Source organism: Budorcas taxicolor, chromosome 24 (assembly GCF_023091745.1).
Source record: "Budorcas taxicolor isolate Tak-1 chromosome 24, Takin1.1, whole genome shotgun sequence".
NCBI classification, from domain to species: Eukaryota; Metazoa; Chordata; class Mammalia; order Artiodactyla; family Bovidae; genus Budorcas; species Budorcas taxicolor.
Window position 1 is genome coordinate 15,825,149 of NC_068933.1, and position 26,508 is coordinate 15,851,656.

General features: G+C 44.6%; 1 protein-coding gene across 1 annotated transcript in view; it reads right to left on the reverse strand.

Annotated features, from left to right (window-relative positions):
* Positions 1–5,841: 5,841 nt before the first annotated feature.
* The window catches only part of FAT1 (FAT atypical cadherin 1), a 106,505-nt gene continuing 85,838 nt past the window's right edge, over positions 5,842–26,508 (reverse strand). The window contains exons 14-29 of the mRNA XM_052661434.1: positions 26,064–26,453; positions 24,597–24,811; positions 23,893–24,030; positions 21,591–21,734; positions 20,891–21,088; positions 19,258–20,059; positions 18,987–19,118; positions 17,907–18,064; positions 16,566–17,028; positions 15,717–15,870; positions 15,457–15,567; positions 14,065–14,696; positions 13,243–13,380; positions 10,676–10,735; positions 8,272–8,307; positions 5,842–7,244 (exon numbers count right to left, since the gene is read on the reverse strand). Coding sequence (XP_052517394.1) covers positions 6,616–7,244; positions 8,272–8,307; positions 10,676–10,735; positions 13,243–13,380; positions 14,065–14,696; positions 15,457–15,567; positions 15,717–15,870; positions 16,566–17,028; positions 17,907–18,064; positions 18,987–19,118; positions 19,258–20,059; positions 20,891–21,088; positions 21,591–21,734; positions 23,893–24,030; positions 24,597–24,811; positions 26,064–26,453 — 4,400 coding nt within the window. The 3' untranslated portion in view covers positions 5,842–6,615. The remainder of the gene's footprint in view (positions 7,245–8,271; positions 8,308–10,675; positions 10,736–13,242; positions 13,381–14,064; positions 14,697–15,456; positions 15,568–15,716; positions 15,871–16,565; positions 17,029–17,906; positions 18,065–18,986; positions 19,119–19,257; positions 20,060–20,890; positions 21,089–21,590; positions 21,735–23,892; positions 24,031–24,596; positions 24,812–26,063; positions 26,454–26,508) is intronic.

A 26,508-nucleotide genomic window follows, 5' to 3' on the forward strand; every position in this document is an offset into this window, starting at 1 on the left:
CCCCCCCAGCCCGCTGGGTGATTGGGAGGAGCCCAGGGCGCCAAAACACAGGGACAAGACCTCTGGTTTAGAGAAGCCTAGCGCCTCAAGTCTGTAGAAGGCAATAGCACCCTACTCCAGTACTCTCGCCTGGAAAATCCCATGGACGGAGAAGCCTGGTGAGCTGTAGTCCATGGGGTCGCGAAGAGTCGGGACATGACTGAGTGATTTCACTTTTCACTTTCCTGCGTTGGAGAAGGAAATGGAAACCCACTCCAGTGTTCTTGCCTGGAGAATCCCAGGGACGGGGGAGCCTGGTGGGCTGCCGTCTATGGGGTCACACAGAGTTGGACACGACTGAAGCGACTTAGCAGCAGCAGCGCCTCACGTCACTGCACCATAAAAACATCATCTCCTACCCATGCTGGGATGTGGAAAAGGCAGGGGAAAAAAGCGTGCATAGAAATATCACTGGAGAAGGAAATGGCAACCTACTCCAGTACGCTTGTCTGGAAAATCCCATGGACAGAGGAGCCTGGTGGATTACAGTTCATGGGGTCGCAAAGAGTTGGACATGACTGAAGTGACTTATCATAGCAAGAGCACTGGGTCGATTGTAAGGAAATGTAAAAATGCCATCAAAGTTCTGCCGTTTTTGTTGTCTTAGGTCTAAATTTTATTGTAGGCAATATTTTGAAAACAATCCACGTACCTAGAAATCTGTCCTGAAGAGGAAAAGAAATGAATCTACAAAGACATTAATATTGGATTAAAAAAGACATTAATGTTGGGACCACTGTGAGAAATCATAAACATCATTAAGCACAGTAAAATAGATAGGTTCTAAATCCATATTATGAAACATTATGCTCTATAAAAACATAGAAATATTATGTTCTTCATATGCTCTATGAAACTCTTTAAAAAGGCATTTTCTAAAAAGGATCATTTACATGGTAAAGCAGTGAAAAGCAGGGAGCAAAACTGGATACAAAGTACCAAGTTTGTAAATCAAACTTAGGTAGCACACTGAGAAAAGAAAATCAGACTACACACACAAAACAATAATGGATTTGTTTCTGGGTACAAGCGTGTAAATCACTTCAGTTGTGTCTCTTTGCAACCCTGTGGACTGAAGCTCGCCAGGCTCCTCTGTCCATGGGATTCTCCAGGCAAGAATACTGGAGTGCGTTGCCATTTCCTTCTCTAGGGGATCTTCCAGACCCAGGGATCGAACCTGTGTCTCTTGCATTGCAGACGGATTCTTTATTGACTGAGGTACCAGGGAAGCCCTGATTATCTCCTGTGATGCTTATATTTAGATGTTTTCAAACATTAAAAATTTGAACTAAGCTGCTTCATAAGAAATCAGAGGAAGCCAAGAAGAGAGACCCCAAGGAGGATGTTGAGAGCCTGGCAGAGCAGCGAAAGTTCAGTGGCTATTTATGAGACAGGAGCAGGGATGAACACACCCAGCAACCCTCTGTGAACAAGCAAACACGTTACAGGAGAGGAACTCTCTTTCAGCAGCATTTTTTTTTTATTAAATATTTGGCATGCGGGATCTTTCACTTGGGCACGCAGACTCTCTGGATTCTTTAGTAGCGGCACATGGGACCCCAGAGATCTTAGTTCCCTGAGCAGGGGTTGAACCCGTGTCCCCTGTACTGCATGGTGGATTCCTAACCACTGGACCGCCAGGGAAGTCCCTCAGCAACGTTCTTAAAGGAAAAGAACTCAAAGAGTCAAAGCTTCTCCTAACCCTTGTAGATAACTTGGCTACTAATTCGCGTTTTAATGATCAGTAAACGGCAGCAGGCAAAATTCTGTAACTGGTCATTTTGGCAACTCAAAGCACTGATTCCTCAAAGCTTAATTCAGTCTTTTCATTAAAAGGAGTACACAACAGCTTTTGAACTCATATTACTCATTTATAGCGAGTGTGTCTTGGGTCACCCTTCCTTTCTCCTCCTTCACCATGTTTTTAAAATCGACCCCCCAGTCCTAGGTGAAGCTTAGTTTCTTTGGGAAGGGATGCGAACTTAGGAGGCCTGTTTCTTTTATTTGTCACAAATAAAAACCCAAAAAGCTTAAGGCAGCTTCCGGAAAGGCGCTGGGTGTCTCTCAGCACCTGGAAAACGTCTCTCACACTCGCTGCAGGAGATATAGCTCCACACACTTTATGATAAAAATAAATTAACGAGCACAATTACCTAATGTAAATAGACTCTTCCCATCACACACACATAAATCTAAATTTTAGAGACGGAAGTGAAAAAAGCCAGTCCAAAATCGAAATTCAAAAGTTCAAATGTTTCGAACTAGCATTTTTTTTTAATGGATACTTAGTCTGCCAATCTCTTTTCAACTAAATCATAATTTCCAAAGGCAGCAGACAAAGAATGTGGCAAACAACAAGTGGCCTTCAAATACATCAACAAAAAATATACATAAAACACCGAATCCAGATGGAAATGACATTTAGAAGTGCTCAGAAACACGCAGTAGAATTTTCTAAGGCAGCTGAATTTTGCAAGGGAACTCTAAATGGGCAACAAACAAACAAACTGAAATCTAGTTGGGGAAAGTGACAGACCCTGACTTATACCTATCAAGGGTAATGGAAATAAGAGTCTTTTAAGGAAAAAATGGACAAGCATATGCTAGTTCTATGTGGTTGCTTAATTTTTCTGTAATAAAAGTGTTCAACACTAATTCATATAGTTGGTGTTACGTTAACCATTTTCATTTGAGACCTTTATATAATTTGTTTATTCATTTCTAACTAGCTCCGGATGATGCCTCAAAAAAAAAATGCTAATAGTGTTCAGTTTGAAATATGGTCTGTATAACATTTTGGAAGGTCAAAGTATTGTCAAAATAAAAACCGACAGAGTGCCAATGGTGGTGGGTAGACTTCCAAGGTGATCCACAAGAACCCCACCTGGGGAGTAATAGTATAATTTCCCCTTGAGGAAAGATGTGATTTGCAAATACAATGGGAATCACCATGATTAGGTCACTAATCAGTTGATTTTTAATTAGTCAAACGGCAGAGTATCCTGGATGGGCCTGACCTAATCAGGTGAGTCCTCTCCTTAGGGACTGAGGTCAGAGATGGGAAGCATGAGGGAAGTTCTTCTGCTCGCTTTGAAGTGTAAGCTACTAAGTTATCAGAGGGTCACAGAGCTAGAACCTGAGTCAGAGGCTGCCAAAAGAGTGGGTTCGGTCAGTGAGAAAGCAGGAAACTCAGCTGTACAGCCAGTAAGACAATGGGGACCTATGTCTCAATGACCCCAGGGAACTGAATCTGCCCACAAGATGCAAACCTGGATGAGGACCCAGACCTTAGGAGGCCACAGCCTAGAGGAAAACTTGGTTTCAGCCTTGCAAGATGTGAGCAGAGATCCTGGTCATGCCATGCTGGGCTTCTGACCTGCAGAGCTGGAGCTAACAAATGGGGGGTATTTTAAGTCACCATATGTACGGTAATTCGCAGTGGAGCACAGGGAACTAACAGTAATGTTCTTCTAGGCACTGGGGATCAATGGTTAAGAGCATATTCCAGACTTCCAGTTTAAGATGGCAGAGGACTGTATTTCTTCTCTTGAAAAACCAAGACAGGGAAAGGGAGAAAAAGTTAAAAAGCAACCCCAGTTTCAAAGCAAGTAAGAGGTGGCAACTGTAAAGCACACTATAGCGTGTGAAGATGGGTGGTAAGGGGAGTGATAAATCCTGCCTTCGCAGGGGAGGAATCAGACCTTGCAACCTGGAGAGGTCGTGCAGCCTGCAATGATTTCTCATTGGAAAACGGGCAATGAATGGGGTGGGTCCCAGGGGTACGGGTTGCTTCAGCTGTATACAAGTTGTCAGACCCCAGCCTCTCAGCTCGGTTCTGAGCAGGACTGTTCCCTGGAATGAGAGCTGGGGGACTAAGTGCATGATAAAACCGCCAGTCTTCCCATCCAGTCAACTTTAAAATAAGAGCAACAGTATTTCTCAAGCAGAAATGGAAGGTCCCTTCCCTGGAGAAGTGAATTCTTAAAGTAAGACCTCTGGATATCAGCAGAGGTCCTCTCATAGTTCTGGCCACATCCCAAGAGGCACTTTATGAATCTGTGAGAGATCACACCTGTTTCCCTTTTTTTTAACCTTCTAATCTTGGCCTTTACACTAGCTCTTCTGCCAGCAATGCTGCTGCCCCAGGTGGCCCCATTGGCATCATTCCCCCTTATCAGCTTCAGCTGTTTATTCAAATACCGGCTTGCCATTGAGGTCTTCCACAAATATACCTCCCATCCCCAACCCTCCCCATCACTTTCCTTCCCACATACTAAGTTTCCCCCTAACGCTCATCACTCCATACTGCTTTGTATTTTAGTGATCTACCATTTCCCCTTGTCATCCATCCTCTCTCTGTGTAAAATCTAAGATGACAGAGCAATTTTTGTCCATATAGAACAACACTCAGCAGGTGATCAAAAAGATTTTTTAAATACATAAAAACTAACAAAATTTTTAAAAATAAGAGAAAAGTTAAGGCAATTAAGAAAAATAGAAAGTTGCAAAGTAGATGGAAAGAAACATCATATACTGCTTACCTCTGTGGTACATATTTACATCCTCAAAGCAATGAAGACATTATGAATGAATGAAGCCAGAAAAGTAAGCTGTAACAATACGGGAGGCTAACAAGAGAATTAGAGGTTTAGAGGTTTGATAGGTTACATCATCTTCTGCAATCCCGAGAATTAGTGACTCGAGAAATATACACTTAAAAATTTCAAAGGAAAGAAGAGAAAAACAGCATAAAGAGTTACAAGTGGTTTCAGCAAAACGTGAGGTTTGCTGCTTTTGGTTGTACATATTTTAGCTCTCTTTGATGTTTAAACTCTATGTATTAAATATGTCATTTAATAAAAGGGAAAATGCATCTTTGCAAAGTTATAGGAACACCTGATTCTTTTTAATTCTTATCACAGTGGCTGGCACGTGGTCGGTACTGAACAAGTAGCTGTGGGACAGAGGGATGGATCCTGACTATAAATACACATGGCAGATGACTTCTGGATTTCACTTTAAATCCTATAGAAGTAGGATATGTTTTGACAAGAGAAAGGTAAAATGCTTCACAGAAAGCTTTGTTTGTGATATAAATAATAGGTGAAAACTATACATGCACTGGAATTATGGCCAAGTAATAGCAATAAAATAATGTATAAGAAAAAAAATTTTTTAATGTCGCTGCTACTGCTGCCAAGTTACTTCAGTCGTGTCCGACTCTGTGCGACCCCATAGACGGCAGCCCACCAGGCTCCCCCGTCCCTGGGATTCATTCTCCAGGCAAGAACACTGGAGTGGGTTTCCATTTCCTTCTCCAATGCATGAAAGTGAAAAGTGAAAGTGAAGTCGCTCTGTTGTGCCCGACTCTTAGCGACCCCATGGACTGCAGCCTTCCAGGCTCCTCCGTCCATAGGATTTTCCAGGCAAGAGTACTGGAGTGCGGTGCCATTGCCTTCTCCGTTTTTAATGTTAGAAAATGTTTATTATATAAAAGAGTGCTGTGCCTCTATACCTATAGTTTTGAGCGGTATCACGTGGCCATATACTGCCACCTAGTGGTAACATCTGTAAGTACAGTCTGGTTTTGGCAACTGGGAGAGACATCACTTCTAAGCCAAAAAAACCTATCCATCTATATCCATCCACCCTTCTTTCTCAATTCATTAACTGAATCCTGAACAGGAGTATAAATACGGAGGAAAAAACAGAGAGCAAAGCTACAGTATTTTATTAATAATTTATTGTCAGTAAGAAAGACTGGTTAATGGTAGTTTTCAGTAAAAACCTTTACAAGACCTTGCATCACAAATATACAGACACTATAAAAATTGTGTCGTGGTGGTTTTGGTTCTAAACGATTCTGCAGAAGGTCCTCATTACACTTTCCAATAATGAAAAATGTTTATAATCCTAAAATACAGCAACCCATTTATTTAAGACATGTTCATGGATCAGATCTGTCCTCATCCTATGTACAGCTGGAAATGAATGACTATACTGAAATGTATGAATGAAATGTCCTACTTCAGCTGAAAAGGACAGAGTGAAACCCTGGTTATATTAAAAAAAAAAAAATCAGGGTGCTAGGTAAATGACAGGAACACCACCAAAATCCGGTCAAAAACAAAATGTACGAAGTCATCTTGAAAATCTAGAGGAAAACTATGAAAAATCAAATCTGTACATAAAATTTACAAAAAAAAAAGGAAAATTAAAATAATCAGATCTATATAAATACATGAATCATGCTAACGACAGAGAGGAGAGCTGATTTTCGCTTCATTGTTTTAACACGGGACGAATGTAAATACAAAAAAAAAAAGTCTGGAAATGGAGCGGCGGACGTCAACCGCATCTGATGACAGTAGGTCAGGGCACTGGCGATGGCGAACAGGTCAGGAGGCGCGGGCGGGGGTTCAGTGCAGCCATGCCCGGGGGCGGCTCCCCGAAAGAAGGGGCGCAAGCGCTGCTGCAGAGAACGGTGCAGGGCAGGGCATCCGCTGCAGGGATCGCTCTAGGTTCGCTGGGGTTCAGGCACTTGGGGGGGTGGGGGCGGGGGGCGAGTCTGCGGGGTCAGACCTCCGTGTGCTGCTGCGAGTCCAGCGGAGGGACTGTCACCTCCTCGAAGGGGCCGTCGTCTCCGCTCTCGTAGTCACTCATCATGACCTCCGACTCGGCTTCGCAGCACGCGGACACGTCGGAGCAGGACGCTGTGGACGCGTACACCGACAGCGGCAGGCTTTCCACTGCGGGGGCTTCAAAGGTCCTGGGGTACCCCGCAGGGTAGGGGGCGTAGGGTTCTCTGCGGGCGCTGCCGTCGCCAGCGCCGGCTTTCTGAGGTTCGGACAGGTCCACGGCGTAGAAGCTGGGCAGGTACTGGTTCGGGTGGAACCTCTGCCGGCCTCGGGAGGCGGAGCCCGGGCTCCCCGCGGCCGGCGCGTCCCTGGGCGGGTGTATGGATTCGAACTGGTCGCTGAACTCGGGGGGCAGGGGCGGGAGCTCGTCCGCGCCGGGGAAGTCCTCTGGCGGGGGCGGGAAGTCACTCTCGATGTCGTAGCCTCCGGGGTAATAGTCTGTATCGATGGCGTTGGGATCGGCCGCGTACAGGGGGGTCTGCTCGTCGATGACCTCGTAATTGGGGAATTCCTGGATGTCCGGCAGAGGAACGCTGGGCATCCAATCCGACGTATCCCAGTGATACCCTTGTTGGAAAAGAAAACCAGATGTTAAAGTGTTTTCCTCCCCAGCGTGTGTGCCGCAGAAAAGGGCCCAGGGTATGCAGCACGCACAGGCGCAAAGGCATCCATCCCCCGCGCACCGAGGGCCACGTCAGGGCCACCGTCGGGGCAAGCCTCGGTCCCTGCTTTGACCCCCTCCCCTCCTGCGCAGGTTCTGAGACCCTCTATGAGTTAGGCTCTGCTCCTGAAATCAGGACTTACAGTTTTAGGTAAGTACCTAACTTTCAAAGAAATGTTAAGTTTTTTAACAGAAGAAGCAGTATGCTAGCGCCTAGAGGACATGCACTTTCCTTCAAACGATTCCAATCATCCTTTCAGCTTTCCTGCAGTCATTGAGAACCCTCTGCCCTCTATGAAGAAGAGTGTTAGTTCAGCCTTAGGGCCTTGATAAAGAAATTTTGTCCTTGCCGAAAGGCGTCTCAAGAATGTCACCTGATCTGCACTACTTGTCATTAAAAAAAGATACCAACGAATGTGTCTTTCAGATAATAAAAGTAATCACTAGCATGCAAAATTTTTAAAGTAAATTTCCTTTAGAATGTCATAAACTTAATGTTGCAATTGTACTATTTTCCATGAGTCCTCAGAAAGACAATAAATTTTATTAATTTAGTAACATAGCAAAGCATGCCTCAAAATCAAACGAAAGGCAATTAAACATTGACAGATGTAATACAAATGTAAAAATTTTTGATAAACTACAGTAATTTTGTTTCTTTAAAAAGGACTAAGGGTCATTTTCAACTATATAAAGGTATAATTATTTTAAAAAAAAAAAAAAAAACCTTCCAATTTGGGGGTAGCCTCCCACCCCAGGATTTTTGAAATCCTTTGGCAGCCAGTGAAGGTGAGGCAGGCGTGTTTAGAATGCAGGCCACAAACAAGGACGCAGTAGTTACGGTACAGACACGTGCAGCAAGTCAGCACTGGGTCAAGTCTCCGCCCATTTGTTTAGTGAAAAATCAATGAATAACTGGCATGCATAAGTCACCTCTTGATTTGCTGAGGTCAGGAGCAGCCAAAGACTCTTTTGGTTGCAGAGTAGAGAGAAAAGAAAACATTTGTAATTAAAAGAGAAAGACGGCTGAAAAGGCAATAAAGATAAGTCCATAACACAATATAAACCGTTTTATAACGGCCCAGTCAGCCATGTACTGTGCCTTCTATGCCATTATCTATGAAAATCCCAAACGGTGAGAAACTTGTGTAGCACAAATAAAATGGGACGTGGGAGCGGAGGGAGAAGATGAAGGATGATGAACTAGGGATGTGGCCGGGAAACTTGGACAGGATTTTACTGTCTTTCCCTTGTTTCTGGCAAGCTACTCCTGAAAACACAAAATTTTGTTAGGAGTAATTGAAATAAACTGATAAGGAATTTAAATGACCCCCTCATGTCACTGGGAAATATTGCAAAATCATTTCCCCTAAGGCTGGGCAACATCAGGCTGCTTAGGCGATTATGCAAAAGACGTAACTATAGGCACACGAGAGACCCAGACTCTGCAGCACAGTATAGCCTTCACACGCCCATAATTCAGAGGGACCACGCGCACACTTAGATGCTGGTGAACAGCTAAGAGAAGGCCTCACCAGCCCTTGCCCTAGCTGAACATGATTTTATATTCACACTGTCCACCTTTCCTTAGAGACACCGTCAGCTGACTTTAACCCTGAGCCCACCCAAACCTGTCTGGCCTCTCCCTCTCCTGGAGTCCTTGTTTTGCACACAGAGCTCCAGCATAGGGCAGAGTCAACGTGAATCACGTGACCGTGAAGCAGGCTGCTTACCCTGGCTAAGCTTCAGCCTCTTCTCTTTGAAATAGAGGTGGAAATCCCTTAGGTATTATGAGGATTAAATCAGATAATGTAGGTCAAGCACTAACCACGGACTATCACTGTAATTCTTACTGTGGAAATAAATGACTAGTAATTTTCTAAACTAGACCCATGCTTTCCGTGCATTCAATGATGCTCTTGAAAACCCAGTGATAAAGTAACTTGGAACAAATAAGATTTGATTGATGGTTCTCTTCTAGGAATTTAAATCAAAAACTGAAAAAATTGTGGTGATTTCTAAAACATGAGTAAGCCAGTATTTAGCTAATATTTACCTCTGGAACTATTCTTAAAAGCCTGCTAAAAATGTGGTAGTTTCTTTCCAAAAGGAGGATTGACAACTTCTGTTCACTCAACAGCCATTCCATTATTCTTAGTTTTCCATTTTAAACTCAATTTATATTTAATATGTCAAAGATATTTTTCAACGAAAGAGACTGCCATGAAAGAACTATTCGATTCTGTTTCTTTAAATTCAGTCAATATATTATATAAATATTAGGGTTTCATCATGGGAGAACTAAGATTCAGTAGACAAAATATAGATCCCCTTCTGATACACCAAGTAAAGACATGGTAACTTCTTGGAAACTAAGTGTAAGGCTCACCAGTAACTGAAATGAGTCAGCTGCACCCCATCAAACTTGGCTTGAAAGCATCCTTCTCTCACCTATGTCTCAGCAAACCTATTTGTTATCCCAGCAGAAAGGATTCCCTAAGCTTCCTGGGCTCCCAGTGGTCTAGGCCAGTAGTTCTCCAAGTGGTTCTCTAAGTGGTTCTTAGACCAGCAACATCAGAATTAACTGGGGGCTGGTTGGTTAGAAATGTGCATTCCCAGGGCCCCAACCAGATTTGCTCAATCAGAAATCTTGGAGTTAAGGCCTAACAATTAAGCTTTTCCCAAGCCCTACAGTGAGCTGATTTCTAATCTGAAAATACTTGTGCACTTTGCAATGTGATAACTCGAATTCCAGTGCCCTGATGGAGGGCTAATTTGAACTAATTTAAGGCAGGAATTTCTTAAAATTTTGAACAGATAAAGCTTCCTATGAAATGATTTTTACTCAACCAAATATAAAAATATTGCCTTCTATCATCTTCTACAATTTTCCTCGACCATACGGGAAAATACAAAAGGAAAGAGTCAGGTATAGGCAATTATAAAAAGCTGTGTTATACTTAGTTTTACTCCTATTCACATGAAGAGAATTTTCTATATTAAAACATTTTTTTAGATAATTAGAATTACTTTTAACTTCTTCATACTGTTCCCTGTAAAGGCAGTTGTCAAGACCCTAGGGTGACTTCTGGCAACTGTGTAAATTCACTGTGAACCACAAAAAAGTAACAGAGACCACAGACATACGTAACATACATATATAACGATATTTTGCAACACCTCTGGATTATGAATGGACACACCTGAACAGCATAAAAGTATTCAACCTCTTCAGAAGCATCACATAAGGACTTTGTACAACACTACAACAGCAAAAGCACACCACTCCAGGGACAGTCACTGTGAACACCAACACAGAACACACACACAACTATACCTTCTTCAGTCACTATGTCAACGACAGCATTGACAAGGTGTATTACAGTCACTATGGAAGCTTGTGAAAAGGCACAAGAGCAGTAAATTAGAAAGACCTTCAGTGAGTCAGGAAACTGCATTAAATATGATTTCTGCATATTATACAGTTTCTACCTCATAGTTTAATGACGTGAATACTTGAAACATAGCTATATAATTATGCATGATCTCTGCACTTGTTCCTTATATGTCTCAGATTTTTCCAATCAAGTTATATATTTGTTATCATTAATCAAAGGAATAGAGTAACGAGTAACCATATTATACTGTAATTTAGGAAAAGAACTTTCAGCCATAAATTTGTTTCACAATTACAATTATGAATTAAGTCAGGACAAAACAACCCTGATTTTAACATCCCATGGGCAAAAGCTTTCGCATTCAAAGAGTCAAATACTTGGCTAAGCCAATTTTCTGGGTCCATTTAATACACTCATACATTGTTTGCGGGGAAAAAATTAAGAGCTGCATAATAAGTTAAAATATGCAGTATGAATACAAAAATGTCTTTGTCTGTGTTCTCTGTACTCCACCCCAATTTTCTTGTCTTTCTGCAAACGAGTTAACAGCTGGTGAGCTAACATACCAGCAGAGAAACGCAGACTGTCTGCCTGGCTGTTTCCTGTGTAAATCCCCTTTTCATTCCTCTATTAAACTGTTTCAAAGTATTTATGCCAAGATAAGTAAGTGTGCATGTAATAGGCAGAAGGATAGCCTCCGAAAAGGCCACATCCTCGCCCTGGGAACAGGTTACCATCCTTGGCCAAAGGGACTTTGCTAATGTGATGAAGTTAAAGAGCCTGGGATGAAGAGTCTCCCCTGCATGATCTGTGCGGCCCCCATGTAATCGCAAGGGTTCTTAAGGGGAGCAACTTTCCCAGCTGTGGTTGGAGAGCTAGGACTACAGCAGACAGACCGGTGAGGGGCAGTGTTGCTGTCTTTGACAGATGGAGGCCATGAGCCATGGAATGTGGGGAGGTTCTAGAAGCTGGAAAAGGTACAGGACAGGGTCTCTCCTCTGGCGTCTCCAGAAAGGAGACAGTCCTGCTGATATCTTAATTTCAGCCTGCTGAGACACGCGTCACACTTCTAAACTGCAGAACTGTAACAAATCTATCTTGTCTTAAGCCACTAGGTAATTACAACAGCCTTAGAAGACTAGAAATATGATTTAAATACACTCTTAATACAGGCTTCAAATTTATGATTCATAATGATTAAAACTATGATAAAGGTTAAAATAAAGACACTCCTGGATAGTATATTTTTTCTCACATTGTATTATCTGGCAATTAATTTTCATAACTAGTTTGACCATAGCTTATTAAAAGTATCTAGGACTATTAAGAAGAATGATGTTTCAGTTAAAAGAAAAAAAAACCTAGGAAAAGAAAGAAAATACTGGCAAAATTCTGAGATTTATGAAGAGCATTTAAGGACAAAGATATAAATTATTATATGAATTGGCAACTCTATAATGTTTTAGAATTAAACCTAATGAAAGAATTCTACTTTGTTGTTGGTTCGATAAGCAGAGCTCTGTCCAAATACTTTATCGCTTAATAATAAACACTGTTGCACCTTCATATCATATATAACATACATATATAACATGCTTGAAATGGCCCAGGAATGAATGGAACACACATATGGCCATCCTTAGTTTCGAAATGGTCTCTGCAGTGTATTATGGACCATCTACTCTGGGTTTAAAAACAAATAATTATTAGTGAGTTATTTCCTTCCATCAATAAACTAACTGTTTACACATGGCATTTTTATGCAAAAAAATTACAATCAAACTAATTCTGACATTCAAAATTTTCCACTAAAAATTCATTTTATAGGATTTCTGGATACTGAGTTTTCTCTACTGGTATGTGCTAATATGATAAAGCTGCTTATCAATGCCATTCACCCTCAAAGAAACAAAACTGTCAGCAAAGATCCCACTGTCAAACTTTCTTCATTAGGAATATAATCCAACTTACTAGCAATCTCTTAAACTGCGCTCTCAGTCAGTACGCTCTGATCCAAATGGGAGCTGAGGCCGCAAGGGAGTCGGTGGGGAGAGACAAATAGAACCTTGTAACAATCACAGGTGCTGCTCAAGTTGCCCGTGTCAGACTATCGCATCTCCTCTTAGGGCTGTGGGGTGCGAGCGTGTGTGCAACGCAGGTGTGCTCAAGGAAGCTGGTACGAGGTTTTGTTTTTTTAATCCACATAACTTCTATAGCATTCACTGTCATGGAAGAAAGGTCGATGCAGAACTAACTGATCAGACAGAGCTTATCTTTCAATCAGTTACATTTTCTTTCTTATTATGACCAGTCACTACCGTTCCAATTCCTAAGCATGAAGGACGTTTTCAACATCGTCCCCAGTGGACGTTCGTGCAAGGCTGTGTAACTGTGGTCGGAAGTGAAGTGTGAAGACCGTCTGAGATGGAACAGCGACTGTGTCCCTGTCCTGTGTCACGTGAGCGGGGCTGCGGACGGTGAGCGCTGCGGATGCGTGTTTACTCACCATTGTCATCGCACGACTCCGACTGGAAGGAGCTCAGGGAGTGCACTTCGGACAGGCTTTCCCGGGCGCTGTACGGCTGAGACGGCTTCTCCTCCAACGGCTTTTTGGAGAGACAAGGATCAAGATCCACTACCTTAGCTAAAAGGAGATGACAGACAAGACAGTTACACGCCACGAAGGCAGGAGACTCTCTTTTCTTCCCTGCTGTATCCTGACACGAAGCAAGCGTGACCCGTGGACTGCCTGGGATTTATTCAATAAAAGAACATTGAAAGAAAAAAAAAAAGAAACATCTCCAAAACAGAACAAGATACAAAATACAAAACCTATCAATACAGCTTGCAGACTCATAAGAATAGAAATTCTCAATAAACCAGCCGTGGTGGAGACTATCAGACAACATGGGGAATTAAAATTTTATTTGAAAATGGTAATATATAGCTTTTTCAAGGCACCCAGTAGATGTCAGGCCACTTAAATATTGTCGCATCTTCCGGCCACATCTGAGAAAAAAAAAAATCCTATCATGCAAATGCCCTCCCAATTTTCCTGTCATAAAAATCCCCCCACCAATTAGAGTTGAGAATCCAGATCAATTACAAAAACGAAATGATCTTTCCAGATGAATGGAACACAACTAGATTCAGTTCCTAAATTAAAGCAACATCGTGGCCACAGTACTAGGTCAGGGATGCGAAGCCAGGAAAAGGTTCCCAATCGTACCAGAGCTCTGTGGAGTCTGGGCACGTTCATCACTAACAAAGACGCTATACTGGCGTGAGGTCAGAGACATTTTATCAAAAAGAAGAAAACCGTTCTTACTATCATAGTCGAAGTCCCAGCTAGGTTTCTGGATGGAATCGCTGTCAGAAGGAGAGTTTGAAGGCGGCGGGGGAGGCAGGTTTGGGGCCACACTGCAGACGGCCACGGCCTTCCTGTGTCCATGCATGGACTCAGGGTTGAAGGTGCTGAACTCAGGGTGCTCAGGTATAGCCGACCCTTCGAAGGAGTTGCGGTCAAGGTTGTTTCGAGAGTCACTTGGAATGCTTGGGGTGTAGGAGATGGGCCGGACAGGCACCTGGGGTGGTATGTCAGAGTAAATGTTCTTATTCAGCTTGGAATCAAAATACGGTCTTTGCAAGAAAGCTCCGCTGGGTCCCAAGTGTTTGTCCTCGGGTTCGGGCTGGGGTTTCTTCTTCCGTCTGATCATCTTGCGGCAGAAGACGAACACCAGCACCAGCAGAAAGATGCCCGTGATAAAGACGACGATGCCGATCCCCTCGGCCAGGCCGATGTTCCAGGGGGTCGACACGTACTGGTTGGGAGCCACGTCTTCGCAGTGTTTCCCCTTGTACTCGTGGCTGCAGTTGCAGTGGTAGGAGCCGTGCGTGTTCTCACAGGGGGCCCCGTTCCGGCAGGGGTTGCCAGCACACTCGTCAATGTCGCTCTGACACCTGCTGAGACAGCCCAGGGTTAGGAGAGGCCTTGGCAGCATCATAGAGACTAACGGCTAAGACTCACCCAACACTGACCTGGGCTTCCCAGGTGGCACTAACGGTAAAGAACCTGCCTGCCAGTGCAGGAGACACAGGGATAGGTGAAGGCTTTTGTAGATGTATAGCACTAGGCACTTGTATGTAACAAGCACCAAGTTTTTAAACTGAACCTGGTGGAAAGCCTAAGGTGAAATGGCCCCTGGAGCCGAAAATCATTTCATTCAAAGTCGACAACAGGCATCTTAGTGCCTCATATTCTTCATCAAAAATAATGATCGCCTCTCAGACTATGCAAGGCTCACAAAGATACCTAAAGAGTTGAGAAATGTTTTAGATGCTACATAAAGGATGAAAAAAAAGTCATCCATCTCACAGATGGGTAACAACCCCATGAGCATCTGTTTTAAAAAAAAGACAATCTTACTGTTTCCACAGTTACTTCCTGCAAGTACCCATACATTCCTTGTTTATAAATCACATTTTTAAAATATAAAAGCATTTTATATTCAAAGCAGATAGTATTCCAAGCCTTATATCATGTTCACTTGTTGAATTTTTTTTAAAAGAATGAAAAGATAAATTATACAAAGAGTCACTATGAGCTCTGAATTCAAATTCTAAAGCAACACAGTCCAAAGTATTGAGGTTTTGTTGCATCTGCCCATCGCTGTGACCCTACAGAGAGCTGCAAACACAGATCTTGAAAGAAGTCAGTTACCTTTCTCCCCTAAAACCTGAGTCACACTGACAGACAGCACCATCCAAACTGTCAAAACACGTTCCACCATTTTTGCAAGGTTCATCTTTGCAGTAGGGGCTGAGCTGGCACCTGAAGGACAAGGGAAAAACAAGCATAAAACCCCAATGTTTTTCCTGCAACTACAGGAGCAAATGAATGTAGACACTGCATGCACATGCGACGGCACGAGAAGCGCTGCTGCTCTAGTGAATGACGGAAGCCTGGGGAGACCTACACACCTCTGGCCAGTATACAGCCCTCTGCACTGGCAGACGAAGTCTCCGTTGTCCACAACGCAGGTGCCGCCGTACAGGCAGGGGTTGGAGGAACACGGGTTGACGCTCACCTCGCAGTAGGTCCCGATGTACAAGGCGTTGCATTTGCAGTAATAACCTAAACCGGCAAATGGGAACCAAAAGTACTATCACTCAGTAACTCATAAAAAGAGAAGTCTCAGGGTACTGGTTTTTATGTTTAAGTGAAAATTTGGTTCTCTAAGACTTGTAAATCCTGTTCGGTTCCCCATACCCTCTGGGTACAAAGCTGTCTGTATCACCAAACCTTTCACCGCTGGTATCACCCAAATACAAAGGACTGAAGAGGGAACCTGTGACTTGATCAAGGTCATCTTAACTTACCCAAGGGGGCCCAAGGCCTTATGGAAAACCACATTCCCACCCCCATCTCGAGTAAGCAAGGCTGGCAGGCCCCTCGCTGGGCCGGTGGGTAAAAGGAGGCTTAGGGAGAACCATGTGGAACCAATTCCAACCCGCTGGTTGGCGTCCATGTGGCTGGAAAGGCATTCAGGGTCAGCTGTGGTTTCCTGAGGCTAGGGTGCAGAATAACACACATCTGGAAAAGCAATGTAGTGAGGCCACTGCTCAGCGGGAGAGAAACTGTCCTCTCCAGCCGCTCCCAGGATGAACCCTAAGCCCAGCTCCACTCAAGCATCACTTACGCCGGTTGTGGTACGTGACCAAACTGACTGACTGCACACGAAGGAGAAAAGCAGAAATGCCGGGAGACCTCCACCCCCAGGGCATACACGTGGATGGACCACTCAGGAGAGGCTCTGGTATGAGGCTTACCTCCCGTTGGGGAGGGGTGGCAGACGCCCCCATTCTGGCAGGGGCTGCTCGAGCAGTCCTCCGTCGCCGTCAGCAAGCACCCGGGAGACACATCCACTGACTCCTCGATGTGCGCGTAGCTCCTGGGTCTGTTGTTTAGGGGCAGCTCCTGCCCGTTCAGGTAAATGGAGTCCATGCAGCCCCGGAAACCGTTGCCCACCTGGGGGCTCCGTCCGTGCCGCGAGCCCTGCTGGCGGACGTGGCCCCCAAAAAACACGTGGCTGTCGAGGTTGAGGGTTTTCAGTGTCCCCGGGGCTGTGCCCGAGGCGGTGTGGACCTGATCCAGAACCAGCCTGGCGTAGTTCCCGTTCACCTCCAGGGACACCGCATGCCACAGCCCGTCGTTGACCTGGATGCTCTGCACCGAGACGATGCCGGGGCCGCTGCCACAGTCGAACTTGTACTGCAGCCTCCCGTTGTGGATCTGCGACAGAGACAATCACTGTGCACGTTACTCCCGCGGAATCGTCGAGCCTGGCCTCGGATCACGCATCTGAAGGAGGGGCTGGGTCTGCCGCCTGAAGGCAGCAAGTTAGCGCAAGTAGGGATGAAAGGGAAAGTCGCTCGGTCGTGTCCGACTCTTTGCGACCCTATGGATTGTAGCCTGCCAGGCTTCTCTGTCCATGGAATTCTCCAGGCAAGAAATATTGGAGAAGGTAGCTTTTCCCTTCTCCAGGGGATCTTCCTGACTTGGGGATCGAACCCAGGTCTCCCGCATTGCGGACGGATTCTTTGCCAGCTGAGCTACCAGGGAAACCCAAGGCCTCGCATTTAAGTACTAGCTTCTTGGTTTACTGTACAAATAATAAAACCAGGCCTCTCAGGGATATCAAAGTTCCAACTACATAACCTAAAGGCATTATGTAAGTGACTGACAACTGCTAACCAAACAACAGAAGAGCATCAGATTTTGTTTAAAGTTAAAAACGAATCACTCTTGATTAAAAAAAAAAAAGAGAGAGAAGGTAAGCTGATCATCACTTCAAGTGTATGTAGGACGTTTCTATAAACTCTCCATAATTTTAGTAAGATTAATATCAGAGTTTGAATGTAATGGTCATAAGAACCTGAAAATGTTTGTAAAATACAGAAGTAAATGTCTATGTTACTGTAGAGCAAAAAGCGCCTTTCATCCCACAGAACTTATGTGTTGGTATCAATGAATCATTTAAAGGAAGAACTCAAATCATTTCATGTTGCTTATCTTATTCTTTTAAAAAAACGGGCCATCTGAACATACAATGGAATTTATACTTTTAAAGTCTCCCACAATCTGAGATACAAATATGCACAAACACTTACCTCCAAGATGCTGTAGTCGGTCCCTCGGGCATACATGACAACCGCGTGGGCAGAGTACGTTCGAAGCCTCATGGTCAGCTTCATCTCTAACTTGTTTTCATTTTCCATTAGACGATATTTCACAAAGCTGTTTCCAGTAAATGTCACGGATGCACTCCCTGGGAATCACAAAGAGAAGAAATAAATCAGAACAAGTTTAGGCATATTTGTATAAGTTGTCCCACCACCACCATGCCCTAATTCAAGTTTTGGATCTAAGATTATACAGTGCAAAATTCAATTCAATGGGAAATGTCTATTTGTTTCATAAACAGCAACAGCAAAACTGGATTTCCATTTGCAGCGAATAAGTTAGACTACTGTAAAACACAGAGAAATGAATTCTAAGATAAATAAGAGATCCAGGTATGAAATAGCCATTAAAAAATCACTCGAAAAAAATTTAGAAAAATACGTAGCCTCAAGGTGGTTTGCAAAATGGTCTCAAGCAAGACGTAAAACAATTCATATTCTACAAAAGCGATGAAACTAATATCAATCCAGGGATGAAAACTATTTTGTAAAATTATTCAGAAATGAGAAAATAAAAATTAAGCCAATCAAAAGACCAGTGACATACAGACAGTGGGGTCTATTAACATGTAAATAATGTTAATACTCAAAATTATACAGAGCTCCATCCATTAAAAATAAGAAACAGACAAATAATCCAATCAAGCAGACAGCATGAATTGGCCAGTCACAGAAGAAGAAGTGCTACCAGGCCATGAACAAATGAAAAGACAACTTTCACAAGTAGCCAGAAAAATGGCAATTTAAGTAATTAGATGTCATCTCATCCCTGGTGGCTCAGATGGGAAAGAATCTGCCTGCAATGCAGGAGACCTGAATTCGACCCCTGATTGGGAAAGATCCCCTGGAGAAAGAAATGGCAACCCACTCCAGTATTCTTGCCTGGAGAATCCCATGGACAGAGGAGCCTGGTGGGCTACAGTCCATGGGGTTACAAAGGGTCGGACACGACTGAGGGACTAACATTTTACATTTTTTCACTCTTTTATTCTTAATTGAACCTCTCACCTGGGCACTGACCAGACTCGCCACCTGGACAGACGCAGGTATACGTCTCCTCTCTGGGGTCAGTGACACATTCTGATCCTTCAGGGCATGGATTGTCTTCACATCCGTGATGGACAAGTGGGCATTTTCCCTCTGTTTTAAAAAAAAAAAAAGAGGGAAGAGGGAGAGCTAATGAATAGGGATTTCAAGAAAACGGATCTTTTCTGTGTCACCATCAAAGGCTGTAACGTGGACCGACCCGCACACCCATTTCCACCCCCGTGTGCGTTACCTCTGCAGAGGCACACGGCTGTCCGCCGGTGGCGTGGGGTCACAAAGCTCAGTCTGGCCGTGCTGTGTGTTGACATCACACTTTCGTCCACGGACACCTTCTCATCACAGAACTTCCAGGGGCAGTCGAGGCCCGCACACAGCTTCCGGAACACATCCAGGATCCTCACACCGATGATCTCCTCGACGTCTGACACGGAAGAGTTGATCTTCTGTAGGAGCTGTCTGGTGGAAACGTGGGCGACACCCGACCTCTCTACAAACAGCAAGACGTCCAGGTGCGGGTGAGGCTCGGCGGGCTGCAAGCTGACGATCTGAATGTCGTTCCTCCTCACACCCAGGATGTTCCGCAAAGCTCGCTGGAAGTTGCGCCAGTAGTCGCCGACGAACTCTTCCGGGGTGAGGTTGGCGAAGCGCACTGCGACCGTCTGGTTGAGCATCTCCTGCGTCACCTGTCTGACCTGCACCATGATGTCGGCCGCGGTGGTGAACTTGCTGTCCGTCACGCTCACGTTGAGCAGGTACTGCCCTACGTCCAGCTTCTTGTGTGCGATCAGCTTGCCCCCCGTGCTGGACACGGAGAAGAGGTTGTCCATCTGCGGGTCGAGGCTGTAGGTTAACGTGTCGTACACGTCTTGATCAGTGGCGTGGATCTTCCCGATGACGCCACCTGAGTACTCCTCTCCGAAAGCAGTGATGAAAATCTCCAGCGGCAGGATTGCTGGAGGATAGACACTCTCTTCAATGACCTTGATGTCAATATATGTCAGAGACGACAGCTGAGGCTTTCCATTGTCAGCCACCTGTGGAAAAGGGGGGAAAAATCACCTTCGTCTGTGTCATCGTTCACAACTTAATACAGATATATTTACACTGCTCAAGTTCTAAAATGTGACCAACTGATAGATACTTAATTCTTTGCGTGAGAAGCATTATCAAGGGACAGGGTAGAAAGCTTTTTCAGAGTAGGTATGTTAATTGGTCATAGTGGAATTGGAGGATTGATGCTTGAATTCATAGGAAAGAGATTGTTAATAGTTGTGACTTAGTGGTAAAATTAATCGTATACAGTTCTGGCATGTATGGGTTGTTAAAAGAAACCACAGGATAAATACTTCTTTCTAGCCCTTTCACTGATTCATGCTGAAACTTAGCTCCACCAACATCTACACTAAAGTGTGTGCTAAGTCACTTCAGGCGTGTCTGACTCTTTGCGACCCCATGGACTGTAGCCTGCCAGGCTCCTCTGTCCGTGGGGAGTCCCCAGGCAAGAATTCTGGAATGGGCTATCATGCCCTCCTCCAGGGGATCTTCCCAACCCAGGGAATCAAATCCCCGTCTCTTATGTTGCCTGGATTGGCAGGCGGGTTCTTTACCATTAGCGCCAGCTGGGAAGGTCTATGATAAAGTAACCAAATAAATAAATATGCCCTTGCCAAGTGCTGTGGGATAAAAAAGAAGATCTGACAGGAAAAAAAAAAAAGAAAACCAGACTGTAATTCTAATTCAGTTTTGCAGTTTTGTCTTCTCAAGAGGCATAAGCTGTTTTCACACGAGAAGATAGATCACCGCAGTGGCTCTTTTCCGTGAGTCCTCGAAATAAAAAAAAACACCATGAAGAAAGGCGTGAGTACCTTAACATGCAGTAAGTAATGATCCTTCACTTTCCTATTTATGGCGGCCGCCGTCAGGAGGGCTCCCTGCTGGTTGACTTCAAACGCCCCCTCTTCGTTCCCGCTCACGATGCTGAAGAAGAAGGGGGGGCCGTTGTGGGAGGAGTCCCTGTCCGTTACCACCAGCTGCAGCACGCTGAACCCCACGGGCTTGTTCTCCTGCAGAGGGGAAGAGAACCACACAGCTGTCAACAAGACGCTGCACAAGCCTTCTAGAACAGGACATTTACAGCAAACAGACATCGCTGCTTCATTCAGAAGGAGGAGAGGGGAGGGGGGCTGGTGGTGTTGGAAAGAAGGAGAGGGAGAATGGGTGGGGAAGGGGCGACTGGAGGGGAGGGGGTATGTAGAGAGGCTGGGGAAGGGAGAGGTGCTTGGCGGAGGAGTGGGAGGGTCTGCGTGGGGCAAGGAGGAAACGCAGGGCAGAAGGTAAGGTTAAGAACCAAGCTACTGAGCCTATCTTAAAAACCAAAGCCAAAAAAAAGCATTTTGGAAATGGCTCATCTTTTAGTATTGACGGAGAGCCCTGTAATGTCACCCTTCCCATTTTTCTCAAAAGCGGTCTTTGGAAAAGGAAAGTTATTTCAAACGATCAACCGAGGCCCGTGAGAGCACACATTTCAACAGGGACGCATTCCAGGAGCCCAGGACCCACAGTCACCTGGATGATGAGGCTGTAGTTCCCCCTGGAGAAGATGGGTGCGTTGTCGTTAACATCAGACACGTCGATGTTCACGGTGGTTGTGGCGACTCTGGGGGGACTGCCATTGTCAGAGGCCTGCACGGTGAGCGTGTAGCCTGAAATCTTGTCGGGGAAAACACAAACAGAAGTGTGTCTGTTTCCACAAGACCAAACAACAGGGTTCAGTCTCAAGCGTGCTTCTGACACCCCCAGAGGGGCAGATCTGAGGGTCTCCGTCCCCTGAGCCCTGCAGGTGGGCGATTCCCTAACCTGCACACAGGGGCATGGCCACATGCCACCTGCAGAATGGAATGTGTCTGCCCGACAGAAAAAGTTACTAACACGGAGGAGGATCTCAGATGCCTCTCAGAAACATACTTGCTCTGTTAAGATGTTCTAACTTTGAAAACGTGCTGATCTATTAACAGAAATTAAGACAGAAAAGGAAGACAAATGATGAGAAAAGATGTGCACACGTGTCAAAGAGTGCAACCTTCCCTCTGCCCCAGGGCGACTCTCAGCTAGAAACAGACACACATCTAGCTGTCTCCTGCCCTAGAGGGCTCACTCATTCTCAATGCTCGGGACTCTCCAGCTCATCTTCCCCATCGATGTCGCACTTGGATTGCCATCAACTGTCTCAATCTCCCAGGACGCGTCTCTTTGTGACTTCATACTATAAAAGGTGACTTATGTGGGGTGGCTGCTCTGCTAGGACAGCGCCTTTTAAGGTCTCTCTTTCAGAGGAAGCAGTGAAGGAGGCCAGTCCTGCGAGACATGCCCACGGGAGACAGTGACTCAGCCTAGGGAACTCACCGGCCACCTCACAATGGACATGAGTTTACTCAAGGTTTTGAGAAGTCGGTTTCAAGTCAAAAACACTAACTTTTGTTCTGCCCAGCAGTACTGCAATCCTAAGCATTAACAGTCATGCTTCTCAATCTCTTGGCAAGTCCCTGCTCAAAAATAACGGGTCAGAAAAGGAATTAAAGAATGGAGATTTTATGAAGTATCTCAGCACTATCTCCCCAAACTCCTTTCAACTTGGATGTGCCCATTATTCTTCTGAAATCACAGTCTGCATTACCCCCGATGCCCTTTTAATTCCCCGAGCGAAGGCTCTTTCACTTCTTCCCTTTATCGCCTCTGCGGCAGTTCCCCTCCTATCTGTGAGAGAGGGTGAGTGAGTGAGTGGATGGGCGGATGGATGGAGGGATGGAGACAGGGAGGGAGGGCTTGCCTTGCTTGCCTGCTCTCCTCTTTCGCTCACATTTACCTCCAAACCTCAGATCACTTCCATGATCATCTCCAGGGGCACGTGCCTTTTCTGTATTTCCAGCTTTCAAGTCTCAAGTTGGACTAAAGTGGCCCAAAACTGGCTGGACAATTTTATCTACTGAATATGCCACTTTCCTTGACAGATCAGCACACCCAAAACCACATTTGAGTACCTCTCCCCAGAGCACAGTCTATGCCCTTTGACCTCCTTTAATGGCACTCCTCAGTCACAGCAAGCCTGAACAGCATCAAGGCATCGGCCACCTCCACCCTCTGTGGAGGGCCAGAGCTCAGCTCTGTGGTCCTCGCTCTTCCTCGGCCAAGATCCCGCATTTGTCTCGTCACTGCTTACTGTCCCCACTTGGGCTCTGTCGCCTTGTAACGACTGTCACTGGTCCTCCTACCCCCTCACAACACTCAGACCTCCCGCAGGCCTGGCCCTCAGAGACTATCCCCCCGCGCTGGTGCACTTGGGCGCACCAACGTCGGTAACCACCTAACGCCCGCAGTGCAAGCCTGAACCTAGGATCCTGGCTTTGTCTGTGGCCTGATATCTGTTCCTAAAACACCTCTCCCTCACTTGTCTGTAAGTTCACTCTCCTCCAACACAACTGAATAAAATCTCCTAAATACAGCCCGTGACTGCCTTTCTCCATTCTTTCTTCCCCCCAGTTCTTCACGGGGAATTCCCTCCTCTCAACACTAGCATCTCCCAAATCTCTGCTGTTATGTAAAACCCAGATTCTAGCTCCACAAAGTGTCTCAAGACACTTGGTGCCAACAGCAGTTTCATCCTAAACACACACTTTTATTCTTTAAATTCCACTAAGTATGAAACAAATCACATATTCCGGAGATCTTCATACTATAATTGCTTTTCGGGTGTTTATATTCTGCTTGTCACTTCCTGAGAACAACGCTGGTTCTTTTGACATTTCCCAAAATGCTGGCACTTCCATCTATTTATTTGATAATCTGTAAACAACTTCATCTCTCCACTTACTGTTTCCCGGTCTAGAAGTTTGGTCACCTTCACCTCTCCTCTAGCAGGGTCAATTGTAAACGGACTTCCCTGGTTGCCATCTATAATTGCATAGTGGATGTGGCTGTTTGAAGGTCCGTCAGCATCATCTGCCATAACCTAGAAAACATCACACTCCTGTTTAGGAGACAGATGGGGACGTGACAGAAGTCTATTAAGCTAATTTCTGGTATCAACAGCAGTTACTTATAACAGAGCCAGTAACTGGGTTAATAAAAGACATTTCCTCATCTTCCAATTATTTTCAAGTAAGGCCACTGTAAGAACTGGATGAGAGCATCCCTGGTGGCTCAAAAGAATACGCCTGCCAGTGCAGGACACCCGAGTCTGATCCCTGGTCTGGGAGGATCCCACATGCTACGGAGCAACTAAGCCTGTGTGTCACAGCTACTGAGCTGTGCTCCAGAGCCCAGGAGCCGCAACTGCTGAACTGACGCATTGCAACTACGGAAGCCCTCAAGTCTGTGCTCTGCAACTGAGAGTGTAGCCCCCACCCTCCACAACTAGAGAAACGCTGAACAGCAGCAATGACCCAGCACAGCCAGAAACAAGCAAACAAACAAATAAACAGAATTAGAACAGCAGCAGCAATAAGAAAACGGATAAATCCCTAGGAAAATTCTTACACAGACTCAGAAGAAACCTGTAGAGGAAAGGACACACACCGTAATGACAGACTGTTCAAGAACAGCGTCCTCGCTGACGACTGCCGTGTAGGTGTCTTGGCTGAACACTGGGGCGTTGTCGTTGATGTCTGTTACATTGATGCTCACGGTGGCAACATCACTTAATGACGGTGTGCCTCCGTCAGTGGCCTCTACAGTCAGGTAGTACTCATGAGAGCTTTCGTAGTCCAGATTCTCAATGATAAATATGGCCCCTGAGTAGAAAATCAGAGTTACTTCTGGTGCTTTAAAATGCCACCACCTTCTCCTCCTATGACTGAAACCTTCAATAGTTTACTTACCACTTATGTATGTTTTCTAACTTCTTGATTCAATAATTAAAACAGGAATTGGCTCATCCTGGGAACTTTCTTTATTGCTTTTACTTTCCTGATACTCTTTGGAATATTTAAATTGCTTTTAAACTTAAATTGTTCAGTACTCACTATATCCCTGTTATAAAAATGATACATTTCTTATCTCTTCTAAGTGACAGTTTACTACAGACTTTAATAGAACAGAAAGAAAACAAAAACTATCCTTTGGCTTTTCATTTTCTTTTCCTTCTCCTACTTTTACAGAAATTCATATCCTTTTAAAAAATCTCTTGAGTAACTCTTTGTTTACACTCTATCATTTTTTTTAATCCCTTTTTGATTTAATAATTCCTTTAACATCTTTCAACGTCTTTCTTTCTTACCTCCTTACAGTCTATTCTACTTAAAAGTCCTAAAAATAACAATTTTATATGTGCTAAAAATACATTTTAAGATAGCATCATCACACACCTACCCTTCATCTGAAATAGTCACATACAATTAAACACAGTTTGAATGGAGAGAGCAATTTCCTTACAGCTATTTCAGTCGACGGGTTAACAAGACTACAAAAGTATTTATGCAGCCAGAGTCAAGAGCTCCAGCGACTTGTGACCTCACTGGCAGTCCCTCACTAAGGAACTCAGTCCAGGTATTTGCCAGTTGTACACAGCTAGCAGGATGAGGAAGTCAATTTAATGAATTATCAGGTGCCCCTACTGAATCTAAGATCAAAGAGGTCGAAACTCCAGTTTCACGTGGGAAGCTATTTCATATGAGATCCACAAGGGGCACAAAAAAAGGGAGCCATTATGCAAAATTTTCTACTGTCTTCCACTCTTTACCTTTGCTGATTTATTACATCTGATATCTTTACTAAGTTACTCGAGTATGATGCTTTTTTTCCTTAAATTTGCTCGTATCTATAACAGACAAGCCAGAAATGATTCTAGTGTGCAGAACTATAGTTTTAAAGCCTTCTAAACCACTATGAATCCCGCTTCAGATAACACCACAAAGGAAACTTGAGTTTTCTCTTTTTTAGGGTATCTACTGACAACATATGACCTGTCATTGTACCAGTAAAATGCTGAGCAATCTAGACTTTCTGGCAGAATAAGGGCTTCCTCACATTCGAGTGGTAGGTTACCTGTTTTAGAGTCGATGCTGAATTTTCCGTGTTCATTCCCACTTATGATAGAGTAAGTGATTTCTGCGTTTGCTTCACTGTCCCGACTCGCCGCGTACACTTGGAGAACTTCAGTCCCAATGAGAATATCCTCAGACACCGTGGCACCGTATTCACGGTATTCAAACACAGGCGGGTTGTCATTTATGTCCAAAACAGATATGACAATGGTGCTGGTAGCTGTCAACCTTCTGGGCAAACCGTGATCGACAGCTTTCAGAGTCAGAGTGTATACTGCCTGGAGTTCTCTATCCAAAGGCTTTTCTAACTGAATGATTCCAGATAATTCATTAATGGAGAACTGCCCATCAGCGGAGTTAAGCAGTGAGTAGGAGATTTTCCGATTCAGTCCTGTCAAGACACCACATCATGTCAGAATGCTTTATTTCAAGAAATGTAAGCATGC